The 15,488-nt window shown below is 36.3% G+C and overlaps 1 protein-coding gene across 1 annotated transcript; it reads left to right on the top strand.

Annotated features, from left to right (window-relative positions):
- Positions 1-1,697: 1,697 nt before the first annotated feature.
- On the top strand, positions 1,698-15,343 carry LOC132161122 (interleukin-12 receptor subunit beta-2-like). The gene is made up of 16 exons (XM_059570932.1): positions 1,698-1,837; positions 2,108-2,217; positions 3,385-3,636; positions 4,042-4,156; positions 4,284-4,456; positions 5,386-5,519; positions 6,608-6,749; positions 7,259-7,344; positions 7,732-7,933; positions 8,057-8,227; positions 8,317-8,415; positions 8,967-9,122; positions 10,299-10,436; positions 10,563-10,662; positions 10,754-10,838; positions 14,788-15,343. The coding sequence occupies exons 2-16, from the start codon at positions 2,148-2,150 to the stop codon at positions 15,145-15,147; spliced, it is 2,283 nt and encodes a 760-aa protein (XP_059426915.1). The 5' UTR covers positions 1,698-1,837; positions 2,108-2,147; the 3' UTR covers positions 15,148-15,343.
- Positions 15,344-15,488: the final 145 nt, after the last annotated feature.

Below are 15,488 nucleotides of genomic sequence, written 5' to 3'. Positions count from 1 at the left end.
CTGTATATTCTGTGTGTGTATGTTTGTATGTATGTATGTGTATGTGTGTGTTTATTTATCTATCTATCTATCTATCTATCTATATATATATATATATATATGTGTGTGTGTGTGTGTGTGTGTGTGTGTGTATGTACGTATGTATCTATGTGTGTGTGCTCTCGTGCGTGCATATCATTCTGCTCATGCTCCAAAGGGACTTCCTGAATGTTTGCTGGTCCACTAAATATAGATTTTAGGAGAAAAGTATGATACTTTAAAGGAACTAATACATTTCTTGTACCACAACTGCAGGTGTTTCAAAGCTCAGTGAACAGGATACACATCTTTTCAGTACTACAGAAATGGTGGTACGTTTGGAGTGTTTATACATTGTAGAGGGAGATTTTCTTGTTTAAAATACAAATCACTTTACAAATCACTTTATGAATGTTTTAATCAACCAATGAATAAAATCTGAAGTATATACATTCTTGCAGTGGGAATGTTTGACACTGTCATATACTTGATAGAACATTTTAAAAGCATGCAAAGCTGAGTTTGACATGTATAACATTGTTAACATGTTATTTATACCATTACCCTGTGAGTCTCACGAGGTTCATTTTTGTTCTGAGTTACACACCATCCTGCTCAGACTGCACCACAAAGCTGCTTTTAAAACTTCCTGAGAAAGTTCTCATGTCACCCTTAATAATACAGTTCAACATCTCACATGTGAGGAGACGTCATCAACTCATTTGTATAGTACTTCTCTGCACAAACATTCCACTCTATTATTGTGGTACTGAATTATACCTTTCGAGATGATGTGTTGGAACTTTAAGGGTGGGTGGGCAGTCTGACCTTACAAAAACACCTATTTTGTCCCTTTATGATTATGATCATGCATGTACTGTAACATGAAATAATGTAGTGCCTCCAATAATAGCACCTGATGCATAAACAAGTATAGTTTATTGTTTTCCTTGATTTGTGTTATTGTATTGAGGAAATGTTTGTGTATACATTGCTTGTGGATTATCTGTTACTTTATTTAGGCTAATTTTTAAAGTGCGATTGATTGTTATTTGGTTTAGTTGGTCAGTTGATTTTAAGTCAGCACTTCAAGCATCACGGATCATTTCTGTAATGCATTAGTACATTTTTCTACCCATCAAACATTAATATTAATTAAACTGACCTTAGGCTTCCTTTGAAAAACAAACGCACGTGTACAATGAACGGTAGCCTATTAATATGAAGAAATGCATTAATTTTTTACAGGTGTTGTTCCTGTCGTCTATTTATTTGTTTGCTTGTTTGTTTGATGTTAACAGTACTGGTTGGCATGCAAAACTGACAATTTATAGAGAGAAAGAGACAGAGAGAGAGACTATATATATAAATGTATGGTTTACTTAATTTTTATTCTTCTAATTGAAATGTTTCAATCTCACAAACAGATTTTTAAATGGCTAAAATAATAGTAAAAAAATAATCATTCTATGAGGTTCAATTACATTAGTAATGTGTCAATAATCAAGTTATAACGTTTTAACAGACTTCAAAATGCAATGACCGTTATGTTTACTGTCATCTGTACGTCAGATTACATACATTAATAAAAACATTCCTGACTAATTGTGTCCTCCAGTAGGCTATACAGAGTACACAAGTTACTGATGTCACGAGCGCTCGTTACTCATTCGAGTTCAGGCAAATCACACAAAGAAGTCGCGCGCTCTCAGTTCTTCAACGGGAGAGGGAGGAGATGCGCGTGACGGCTCTTCTGCCACATTAAAACCCTCAAACAGGACAAATGACCACACCGAACAGTTTTGTCCCATGGGCAGGGGTAAGTAGCTATACAGCTAAGAAATACACTATCAGATCTTTAAAAGTGATATCTTAACGATGATCCATTCAGGTCTTAAAGTCTCAAAACCACGCGACGTGACAAACGCTCCGCAATTGTAGTATAATACGTGTATAATATATAGCCTAGCTTAGTTTGTTGTAGAACACGTTCTTTTCCACCTGTCTATAGATTTACTTGAATTTCTCAATAAGGAAGTAAAATGGGAAGGCAACGCTTAAAATCTGAATGATGAATGGTTGTCCACAGAGGGTCTTGTGAGTTTGTGTGATCTTCAGCACTGAGCTCGATGTCTTCTGAGTGTACGTGGTCGGTCCTCGTCATGTTGTGCATCATCCTGGCTACAAGTGCACAAGGAGGTAGGCTATGACAATTTTTCAATTTACGGGATTTTCTTTAGGCAGTTTTTCGGGCCAGAATTTGACTTGACTTCCAACAAACCACTTTTCCTGTTATTTGAAGGTCTTGGAAACGTTAAAAAGCATAAAAGTAAAATTTTGTTAATATTATTTAATGCTAGTGATCAAAAATAGGCTCAGCAAGATTAAGCCCTATTGCAAAAAAAGTTCAAAAGTTATCTGCATCATTGTAATTTCTTGATTGTTATTAAAGAAAAAAAACGTAGTCTACATCATTTGATGATGTGGTGTAAATGACACGTGATACCCTGATACCATGACTCTTAAAAGAAAATGTCAGAATTCTGTGGTTTGTATGTTTATTGAATGTTGCATAATATTATTGTACAAATAAAATAGGCCTAAATGACTAAGAGAGTCCTTAAAACTGTCTATAGTTAAAGAAACACCTGTACATGAGATTTTATTTGGTCTAAATATCAAAACATATTATTTAGAACAGTGTGAGAATGTGGATCTGAAACTGAACATGCTAAATTGTGTGGAACATCTGGCTTCTGTGTTCAAATTTGTATTTGAATTTAACATTGTTTTAATTTCGTTTTTACACAACACCATTAAAAACTAAGGAAGTAAACATATTGTTAGTATTGTGGTGGACAAAATGTAATAATTGAAGAAATAACCATTAATAAACATAATGATTGACTGTTGTAAATATTGGGGTGTAAGACGGAATGTATATGATGAGTAAGACCCTGGTGCAAATATCTAACCTGATCTCATGAATGTGCTTTTCAATGGCACGATTTTCTATTTCCATTTGGCATACTATTTATTCGCAAAAATGGACTTTGGCATGCATATTATACTCAGTTGGTAGGTTTAGGGTTGTGGGGTAGGTGCATATTATATGTACGCCAAAATGTGTATTATATGCACACCAACAAAGTGTGTGTCAAATGCACACAAAAACTGCATATTATATGCACATCAAACACATGCATATTGTATGCATGCTAAAGACAGTTTCTGCATATAAATAGCACATAAAATACAAAACAAATAGTGCCACTAAAATGTATTTTCATGAGACTGGGCTCATATCCTGCGCTATCCCATAATGACATTTTTTTGTTGCTTCCTCTTTATTTATGCTTCTTGCAGGAACAGTGTGCACTGTAAAGTCAAGCAAAGGTGAAAATGTCCTCTTAGGATCCAGTTTCACCTTCTCCTGCATCTTTAAAAAACAATGCACCAAACTAATGTTTTGGAACAGGACACAAATTAAATATAAACAATTCCACAATTCAAGTGAGGTGTCAGCGGATGTTGAGAATTTAACAGCTCCAGGCACCTTCAGCTGCAATTGTAAGGAGGAGCGCTCAGAACCATGTGGAATTGACATCAAAACAGGATGTAAGCTTGTTAACTTTCTTCAACATGTCTTTTTTTCAGGGTTCCCACACACATAAGTCTGGATCACTAAATTTCTATGGTGACTTTGCCTTTTCCAAGTTATTCTCAGTTCCGAAATCAACTGAAAAACAGTCTTTATATAAAGATGATATTCTCATTTTAAATAATTGGATAAATCTTGGAGGTTCACTGTTTCAAAGGTGTGCTAACCCTGTCTTATATCATGCCACATTATTCAACCTAGCTAGAAATATGGCTTTTAGAGATGCAAAATAAAGACAACTAGTTTTAGTGTCAAATAAATTGGTTGAAACTAGTTAACTGAAACTAATTACATATTTTCTTTGTAGAGACTTTGAAGAAGTGAAATTTCATGCATGACACAGTCATGTGCTTCTTTTTCAGACCCTCCAGATGTTCCACAAAATCTGACCTGTGTTCAGAAAATGAAATCTGGCAATGTCAGTTGCATTTGGACAACAGGAAAGGGTACCATAATCAACACCACATGTCAGTTACGGTGAGTGAAATCAGCTTTAAAAGGAGGATCTTTTCGTTTACAGGTCACATGATGTAACCCAATGCAGAGACATTATGTAAAAGTCTCATTAATTGTGTCACTTGATGTTTTCCCTGTGCTTTTATAGGGTTAAAAATGGGGTGCATCTAGTCTATGAGAGTACTATGAACTCTACAGGATTTTGTCACTCCAGCTTCCCAATCAAAAACTTAATGTCACAGCTCATCGTGTCGCTCAATGTCTCTAATAGCCTGGGCTCAAAAACCTCAGGCCCCCACACCATCATCCTCAGCAATATAGGTAAAGAAATTTCAAAACTCATCGTTTCAAACATCTGAAAGAGTGAAGCCTTCAGTTGAATCCACTGTTTAGGATAAGTTATGCTTAATATGGATGACTGAATTGATTTTCGCAAAGTCTTTTAGCTGTTTCTTTTTTAGTGCACTCTGCATTTGCTGCATCCTTAAAAAAAATAAAACTTATATGACAAGCAGTTTTTCTGTCCATGCCAAAAGCAGAAATACTGCATGATGCAAATCAAAGCCAATCAGTACAGTGTGTGGGCGAGATTTCGTTCGTGCAAAATACCAAAGAAGTGGTTCTTAACCATTTTAAAATATTTTATTCATAATTTATCATAATTTATACCTGCTCAATTATTTAAGAGCTTGGCATGACTAAATATATATATATATATAAATTATAAAATTGCTTATGATTTTTAAAAAAATTTACTTCTAGGGCTGGGGATACCACATTTTTTAAATGAGGATCCCTCATATATCCAGGTTTTCCAAGACTATGAAAATCATGAAATGTCTTATTTAAAAAAATTAACTCATCTTGAGAGCCACTGCACCAAAGCTAGAGCTCAGTTTATCACCTTTCGCCTGCAATGTTACAGAAAAAATCTAATAAAATAAGACAGACAAATTGTTTTGCTATTTATGACAAAAATTATCCACACTGAAGATGTATATAGCTTCTATATGTTGTGCTTGGTTAGCAAAAAGTGTTGTGGGTAGGGGCATTACAAAGAATAAAAATGAGGTCAGTTTGATAGAATTTGTTGTTTTTACACCATCCAACTTGTTGACATTATTAGAACGGACAGCTGCAGCAAAATATCTTGTCTTGATTTAATCTAAAACCAAAAAGAATTGGATTGCATTTCAGCTGTAGAATAATGTGGACTGAAAACTATGCATTTCTTCTCTGTTTATTTACAGTAAAACCCTCAAATCCTGAAATCGTTAATGTGAGCTGCTCTTCTCGATGGTGCAACCTACACACAGACAATCACAGCTTGAATGTGGTTGAAATTCAATACGGAGCAGTACATGGGACCTGGAACACCCTCCAGGTAAAGCTTCTGATTGAAAAATTGTGGTTGAATGGTTCAGTTACAATCAGATTGAAGTGGTATACAGACCCAAAGCCACTTATCTGTACCTGCAGACTTATCAGTCATCTGTCTTAGTAAAGCTGATCAATAAAAATGCAGAATTGCATAGTCGATTCATGATGACACAGACAAAACCCACAAAACCTCATAGATTAGTTCGGTCGTCAAACCACAAGCCCTCCGTGATGACTCAAATCTGGAATACGAAATGTCAAGAAAGGGGTTTTCTCAATCCTTATCGTTAGGAAATTGAACCGCTGACTGCTGCTGTTCCCACAAAGAACGTCTTGATGTGTCTTTATCAATAACATGGTTTCAGTAACTATTACATACAGCACAGGACAACCAGCTATGCAGGGATACAAAATATTGTCATTGTAATGAAGAAATATATTTAGAGATCCAAAAATGGTCGATGCTTTCCACTGGTGAAAGTGCTTCTGCCATTTGCGTGCTTAAAGGGATAGTTCAAACAAAATGAACGTTTGTCATCATTTACTCACTCTTGTGTCCTTGGAACATAAACGGGGAAATTCTGAATGATGTTTGGCATCAGTTGACATCAAACAGTGTGTGATTCATTCATAGATGGCATGTTGTATTTTACTGTGAATGAAGACATACATATAATCAAAAGTGTTCATTTAAACTTTTGATTTCATCAAAGAATCCTGAAAAAATGTATCAGTTTCTATACAAATATTAAGCAGCGCAACCATTTTAAACTTTAAAACATTACTTTTGTTTTAAATTACTCCATTACTCCATTCCATTTCTTTGAAATGGAAAATAGATGCTTGCATTTTTTACATGTTCTCTTTCTGCATTTCACTAAAGAAGGAAAACCTTTCCTTTTAGTACAATTGAATACAATTGAAATTCAAGTGTTCAAACACTCATTTAACCAGATAACATTACAATAACATCTAATGTCATAACATTTTAATTTGAACAGACATTTTAACAGTAAACCAGAGACATTTTCATATAGTTAAGATATTACATCTGGTGAGAAAACAACACATTATATTATATTGTCTCTGCAGATTAATGCTAAGAGCAGATTGAACATATCCTCACTGCAGCCATATACCACGTACAAGTTCCAGATCAGGAGGAAAATCAACAAGAGTGTAGGTCTGTGGAGTGACTGGAGTCAACCAAAGGCAGCAAAAACCAAAGAAGAAGGTATGAAATATATGATTTGTAAGGACCTTCATTAAGTCACATTTTGTAATTATAGATTTCGGAAGGTGGTTTTCTTGTGCAGTTATTGTGAGGTGCTTATCTTCTCTCTTTTAAAGTCATCAGAAAGCATAAGAGGGATCAAATGCAAGTAGGTAGTCGTGTGTGTTCTGGAAAGAGTACTTCAGAAGTATGATGGTGTTAGATAAACAGACTGTATTGACGTAGGACAGTCACTTTTTTTGTCAGCATGTGCTCAGGTGCTTGAGATACTATGGCAAAACTAGTTAGAGCAAACTTGAGTGGTGACCGATTAAATTCACTTTTGATAACCTTTTTAGTGTTACTTGACTTAGATGGAAGCGACTATGGAAATTTACATTTGAAAACTTTCAAATTTGATGGGAAGCACTGACCTTTGGTGTAACTTCAAAAAATTGTGGAGATTATTTTGGAGAAATACACCCCATGAAGATAATCAAACTTTTTTCTTCTTCTCTCTCTCTCTTTAGCTCCTGATAAGGTGCTTGACGTCTGGTACCTTCATGAACCGAAACATCCACAATCTAACAGCGAGTGTTTTCACATATTTTGGAAGGTATGTAACCCTTCATTTTTAAACATGCTACGGACAGGTCGCTACATGAGCCCCTCCCCCTGTACTTTACTTTTCAAACAGGCCCTTAAAGGTCAAACCACCACTAAGTGATGGCTTGCTTGTTTGAATTGCATCTTCCTAAACACACTGTTAGTCTGAAACCAAAAGTTAGATGACAGTCAGTTTCAGTTTACAAAAAACTGAGTGGGGACTTAGAGGAAATGATGGATTTGAGAATTCTCTTTTTTAGAGTTATGTTTGTGCCTCATGTCATTAATGGTTGACTCAAAGATTATGGTCAGATGCATGCATTCAGACAAATTGAACAGCATAATAAAGACTTAAAACAAAAATAAAGCTTTTATATTCATGTTCTCTTTGTTTTAGGAACTGAATATATCAGATGCCAAGGGGAAAATTCTGAGGTATAATATAAGTGTTCGGGGGAAAACAGGAATGAGGAACCCTATCTTTACAGTTCCACCCAGCAGAAATGAGAGAATATGCTGCTCTCATTGTTCTGTGTCGGTGTCGGCAATTAACTCAGTGGGACAGTCTCCTGGCAAATTTATTCATCTGCATTTTCCAGGTAAGCCTGTGGTTTCTGAAGTGTTAGCAATGCTGAGCCAAATAACTGTGGTTTAAAAAAGGCGCTAAACTCGATGCATATGTGGTCAATACAGCAAGTTAAGTGTGCTTTTTGTGTTTACAGGTCTGGTTTCAGGTTTCCTGTCACACAGGCCATTGAATAATCATAGTGTTGCCCTCTCCTGGCACAAGCCTGCCATTGCAGGTACTGAATATGTGGTGCACTGGTATCCAGTTGGAAATATAGAGGCGATTCAGTGGATAAGAGTGGTGGATTCCACAGCTCACATTACAGGCAAGATTAATTGGATGGAATGAGTTAAGAACAATCAAAATTGTTTGGTTTCCAGACTAATGAAAGTAGTTTATCTGCTGTCTATCCAGGTCTGCAGCCTCAAGAATGCTATGAAGGTGCAGTTACTGCTCTGCGATCAACTGGTCCCAAAATTTCACCCATTAAAGGCATCTCCACATGGCAATCAGGTTAATTCTTAATGCTCATTCTGCATAAATCTTCATTAAAGTGGATTAAATCAGTATATACTGTATATGCACACAGTTCCATTCAAAAGTTTGCAGTCAGTAATTTATTTTTTGAAAGAAAATACATTTTTACATTAAATTGATCAAAAGAGACAGTAAAAACATTTACAAAATATTTAGATTTTGCTTTTAGATGCTTTTCTTTTGAACTTTTTTTTTTCGGCAACGAGGCCTGAAAAAATAATGGTTACCACAAAATATTAAAACAGATGTATTTTCAACAATTGTTTCTTGAACACCCAATCAGCATATTAGAATGATTTCTGAGGGACCATGTGACACTGATAAATAGAGCAATAGCTGCTTTTCCATCATGGGAATAAATTGCATTTTTTTTTAAATATGTTACATTAGAAAACATAAATATATGCATATGAATAAAACTGAAATATTACTATTATTTTTAAATGTAAATTTAATAAAAAAATAAATGTAGCCCTGGTGAGAATATAATTTTCCTTATCATAATCACGGTGTCTTGTATTTCACAGCTCCAGAAGAGGGTCCAGTTCCTATTCTTTTCTCAAAGAACAGCGAGAGCTTGAATGTGACGTGGTCCGAAATCCCTCAAAGGAACAGAAGAGGCTGTTTGAAAAAATACACTGTCTACTTGATGGACAAGTTGAAGGGAGATATTCACAATTTCAGTAAGGCCTATTTTTTTTTAAGGCCATTCAACAACCATTAATTGGTGGATAAATGTTTACAGCTACAATATTCTGTTGGCTCCTAAGATTTAAAGAAAAAAAAAACAGCTACTTAAAGGGTTAGTTCACCCAGATAGCAAAATTATGTAATTAATAACTTACCCTCATGTTGTTTCAAACCCGTAAGACCTCCGTTTATCTTTGGAAAACAGTTTAAGATATTTTAGATTTAGTCCGAGAGCTCTCAGTCCCTCCATTGAAGCTGTGTACGGTATACTGTCCATGTCCAGAAAGGTAATAAAAACATCATCAAAGTAGTCCATGTGACATCAGAGGGTCAGTTAGAATTTTTTGAAGCATCGAAAATACATTTTGGTCCAAAAATAGCAAAAACGATGACTTTATTCAGCATTGTCTTCTCTTCCGTGTCTGTTGTGTGAGAGAGTTCAAAACAAAGCAGTCTGGATATCCGGTTCGCGAACGAATCATTCAGTTCACCAAATCTAACTGAATCGTTTTAAATGGTTCGCATCTCCAATATGCATTAATCCACAAATGACTTAAGCTGTTAACTTTTTTTAATGTGGCTGACACTTCCTCTGAGTTCAAACAAACCAATATCCCGGAGTAATGCATGCACTCAAACAGTACACTGACTGAACTGCTGTGAAGAGAGAACTGAAGATGAACACCGAGCCGAGCCAGATAAGAAGAATCGAGGAGCTGATGATACTGCGCATGTGTGATTCAGCGTGAAGCAGACTGACACACAGAGCGCCTGAACCGAACTGATTCTTTTGGTGATTGATTCTGAACTGATTCTGTGCTAGTGTTATGAGCGCGGGTAAACCGAAGGCTTGAATCAAGGGCAATCATCGCAAATGAAACCATTACGTCGAGCGCAAAAGAACCGGTGAACCGTTTTCTTACCTTTCTGGACATGGACAGTATACTCTACACACAGCTTCAATGGAGGGACTGAGAGCTCTCGGACTAAAATGTAAAATATCTTAAACTGTGTTCCAAAGATAAACGGAGGTCTTACGGGTTTGAAACAACATGAGGCTGAGTAATTAATTACATAATTTTGCTATCTGGGTGAACTAACCCTTTAACAGTTCTCAATAAACTGAGATATTATGAGTTTTCTAATGTGGTGCTACACTTTGGCTGCAGGTATAGACCATCCAAACAGACAGTATGTCATCAGAAGTCTGTCACCAGGACAGTGTTACAATCTGTGGGTTACTGCCTGGACTGATGCTGGGGAGGGACCCAAAGGAAGTGATCTCCCAGTCTGCACACCATCAGACTGTATGTATATATATGTAGATTAGAACACTAAAAACAATATTAGTAATCATATGCTGGGTTTTAATCCAAATATTTGGCATCTTTAAAAAAGTACTTTTGCGAAAAAAAGACCTTGTCCTATTTCAGCTGAGAGAACGCTGTCCCTTGTGATCTTGACTGGTGGAGCAGTACTTTTGGCCTGTCTTATGCTCCTGTGCCTCTGTCAGTTCACCTCCGTCCAGAAAATGTAAGAATCGACGGAATGCTTCCAATTCTACAGAAACAAAAAGGCTGTTTTTGTGATTTTAAACACTGCCACGTCTGTTCTTGCTCGATAGATTCATATGCTGTTGCCAGGGTCTGCTGCCTATTATTCCTGATCCAGCAAACAGCAAATGTGCAAAGACATATGCTGATGACCAGGTAAATGCTCACCCAGGCTGTATTTTTAAAACAAGTGCAACATAACTGCATTTATGGGCATCAATGCAAGCTTTAGCATCTAGGTTAAGGGTTAGGTTAACATCTAGTTCACCCAAAATTATAAAATTATATCATAATTGACTCATCCAATAAGACTTTTTTTCTGTGGAACACAAGAGGACAGGAGAAGAATGACAATCCCTTCCTCAAAACGAAGCTAAAAAATCTCATTCACGTGAATTCATAAATTTTAGTCCTTCAGTTTGATTGGGTGAGTGTTCTTGCAAGAGTTTTGGAGCCAGTTGCATGAACTTTCCAGACTAGTCTTACAAGTTGGTTATCATTTAAGTTAGCTACATAATGTCTAATTTGATGTCAAAATGTAAGACTGATTACCCCTTGTCTAATTGCTAGTCCAAAAGAACACACTCTACTCCACTCTCCTGCAATGCTACAAGCTTGCAGCCTTAAAGCTTGTTCTTTTAAAAGGTAATGCTATGATGGATCAGAATTCTATTGGTCACACATGATACTAATTTGCAGGTCAGAGTTCACCCGACCTGCACTTTGAAATGCTTTGAAATGCAAGACTTCTTTGCATGAGCTTGTATTTCCAGTCTCCAGTATTCTCATACACATGAATGGAATGAAAAGTGTAGTGTGACCAACCCAAATGCTAAACAAAATTGCTTTGTTTATGCAACTGGCCCCTGATATACAGTCCAATAGCATTGGAACTTTTCATTCTTTGTATCAGTCCACTTACTTGGTGCAGTGGTGGGAATTTTTCAGTGGCCCTTTCTTCAGGTTACATCACTATTGAGTGAGTTGCTTTGTGAGTGAGTTATTGAATCGATTACTTTAAGGTATAGTTCACCCAAAAAATGATAATTATATCACTAATTACGCACTGTCACATCATTCCAAACCAGTAAGATCTTTATTCATTTTCAAAACACAGATGAAATCAGAGAGCTTTCTGACCCTCCATAGACAGCAAGGGAACTACCACGTTCAATGCCAAGAAAGGTATTAAGGACATCGATGAAATAGTCCATGTGACATCAGTGGTTCAACTGTAATTTAATGAAGCTACAAGAATTCTTTGTGCACAGAGAAAACAAAAATAATGACTTCCATGTTAGTCTTTGACACGCGTTCACTAGAGTACTGCGGCATACATGTGGTTCTGCTGACGCAGGAACTGGCATTCTAACGTAGAACCCAGGGGCCTCATTTATAAAAATGTTGCGCAGAAACCCTCCTAAATTTGATCTTGCGATCATATCTCAGAAATGCATATGTGCGATTCATAGAATGAGCATACGCACAGAAAACGCACATATGCCTCTTTCAGATGTGAAATCTTTAAATCGCTAATGATCTTAACTGAATGGTTTCAGCTCTCTGCTTTGTAAACAACTCCTAATTAATGTCATTAACATATAAAAGATCACCAGTCATTGTCCAAATTCTTTAATTTAGAATAGCGAGCCACAAGAACAGCTAAAATCTCCAAAAACCTGCAGTACTCCAACAAGAAAGAGTGCGTACATCTGCTCAGACACTGACATGATGCAAAGCACTTTTCCACGTCAAAGCCCCAGACGCTCTGCATCTTGTTTTCAAAAACATGTGACTTGCCGTTTTTTTGCCCAGTCTTACTGATGCCACATGGACTATTTTTATGATGTCTTTACAACCTTTCTGGGCGTTAAATGTGATAGTTGTGTTGCTATCTATAGGGAAAACAATAAAAGGCATGACTTACATCGCATCCAGCTAGCCAATTCTGTCCAAGCTCCATGATCAGTATTTATTTATTTATTTTCTTAATTTAAATGCTTTGTGAAAGGATATATTTGTAAAGATAAAATCTAATTTGCTTTAATCTCAGAAGAGATATCCAATCACATGAGGCCAAAAATATATAAAAACAACACTGATTTGCTAAAATTAAAAATGGGAGGGTCTGAAGACAATCTGAAACAAGCCAATTAGAGCTCAGCCTCAAGTCTCATGCACACATCACATGCGTATCAAAAGTTTACAGACCTAATAGACACACATTTGTCCAGCGCCTCACACATACAGTATATGGAATTATATCTGCTTCAAAAAAATTTACATAACTTTATAAAACTGAACGTAACTTTTTCAGAAACTATCAAAAATATGATCAGTTGCACAAATTTAACAGGCTCTTCAAATATGCTTCATTCTTTGTTAATGTTTTTCAAAGATTCGTTTTCTGAATGCATTGCCACAGATTTCGCTTATGCTTTGCAGTTTTTCATTTGATGTTTTGACACAAACCTCTCGTGGGGGCGGGCTTAACAGTGATCTACTATGATTGGATAGTGAGCTTTTGATGGACAGGTGCTCTCTGACTTGGAAGTACAGACGTCACTCAGTGGCCCGCATATTGGAAAGCCCTCACTGTGATTTGTATTACTAGATATGTAAATAATATTTGACCTTCGATCGTCTCCGCTTGTCCTTCAAGGCAGCTTGAAGTAAGCTTGTGTTACTAAAGTAAACAATAACATCGTTACAAGTTTTATTTGTGTTACAGTGTGCAACAGTTCGTTGTGGGTTATTATTGTCATTCAGTAACACAAGCTTACTTCAAGCTGCCGAAGGTCAAATATTATTTACATATTTAGTGATACAAAGCACAACGTATTGCATACAAATCCCCTCAAAGTTTTCTTATCTGGAATAATGCCAATATTTTGTATAGAAAAAGTCTTTATTTTTTCACAATTGGTTTAGTAATGGGTTGTTATTAGTGAGTCAGTTATTTAATAATGATGGAACTTTATTTACATTTACAGACTTTATCTCAAGATACAATATACTTATTACATTAAAATAATTCAAGGTGCTTACTAGGGCCATTCCTGCAGGTGTACATATGTTGTTCAAAAGCAGTGTATGTACAGCCACACTTTCTGTCTGTTTTCATTGTATTTTTCTTCTTTTGTAATGGCATATTTTGAAGCAAATATAATTTCATAAACATACCACAAACAAAATATAGTTTTGATTTTTAATAGGTGCTAACATGACTACCAGTCAAATGGTATGACTAAATAATGCAATGTCGTGATTTATTTTCCAAATAAATTATGCAATTTGTAAAAAAAAAAAAAAAAGTAACTTGATTTGGAACTTTTTTTGAAAGCGGAACAAAATTTGTATTTTGTAAGTAATTGGCAATATTGTGACTAAAATGAAATTTACGCAATATTAACATTTTTATTAACTGTTGTATAAAAGCAGTACAGAAGAATTTGTTTTAGTACAGTGGTTCCCAAATCTGTCCTAGAGACGCCCCTGCCCTGCACCTTTTGTATGGCTCCCTAATCAGACACACTGAATTTAGTTATTGTAGTGGAATCCAGTATGTTAGATAGGGGAGACGTACAAAAGGTGCAGGGCAGGGTGCCTCTAGGACAGATTTGGGAACCACTGTTTTAGAACATCAAGTAGTACCACTACAAGTAGTAGCACTAGCAAAGTATTTCAGCTACTTTTTTAAATTTCTATGTATTCAGACATACTACTCTTTTAGTGTACTGCTTTTTGCCTTTTTACCTCCTATATAGTAGGGAGGTAGATATATTTGTACACAGGGGAAGGCAGTCTCAAGTTACGGTTTTAAAGATCCAGAAGTCATTAGATAAATCCTACTAATGCTAAAAAAAAACAAAAACAAAAAAACTTCACATTGTGCAGTGGTCAAAGATGTCTCTCTACTGTATGTTTACATGTATATATATAAAAAAGTAGCAAAGTTGAACACACATTAAACACATTTTCCCAAACCTACTGGGGTATTGTATTTTGGTTTATAAATAGAATTGGATTTGTTGGCCAAAATGATGTAAATATGAACTGTAAATGTAGTTCATTAACCAATACACCCCTGTTCACCTTCCCACAGAGTGAAATCAAATTCTACCTGGACCAATGTACCTCCAGCGTGAACGAGGATCCTGATAACGTGGATGTGGAGGAAGTTCCCTATCCCGCCATCTGCACCTACATCAAAAGTTTCTCTCAGGAGTCAAGCTCCTCTGATGCCACCCAGGTCACCAGGATCACAGACATGACGGAGGACTACATCTCCACTCATGGCGCAATAAGTGGAGGAGAAGAGGAAGATGAAGAAGAAGAAGAGACGGGTTTTGAATTCTTCCCTAGCATGCACAGCCCTTTTCTGGAGCCTCTGGTTTTAACTGGAGGGAAGCTGACACTGGATGCAGTGAAGATAGACTGCAGCGAGTTTCTGGATCGCACATGATTCTCAAGAGGCATTAAAATTGGACCTGACAATAACTATACTACGGATGCTGAAAAATAACAATGGACATCCCAAGAATAGTCAGTCAGAAGGACAAACTTTTTCTCCTTGCTCTGAAACCCAGCCATACATGGGTATCTCAAGCTAATGTTGGACATTTTTGCAACGTAACGCAAATACCGAAAGATTTTCTTTTCGCATATTGTGATGAACATCCAAATGAAATGGATACAATGTATGACAGGGACTTGCTTCTGTCTGTCGTTGATTGGATGGAAGCAGATCTGACTGGAAGCAAGATTTTAAGAAAGTGGTTGGTTGAGGCAGACCAAATGTTTGGA

This window comes from Carassius carassius, chromosome 17 (assembly GCF_963082965.1).
Source record: "Carassius carassius chromosome 17, fCarCar2.1, whole genome shotgun sequence".
NCBI lineage: Eukaryota > Metazoa > Chordata > Actinopteri > Cypriniformes > Cyprinidae > Carassius > Carassius carassius.
This window is presented reverse-complemented; position numbering and strand designations above follow the sequence as displayed.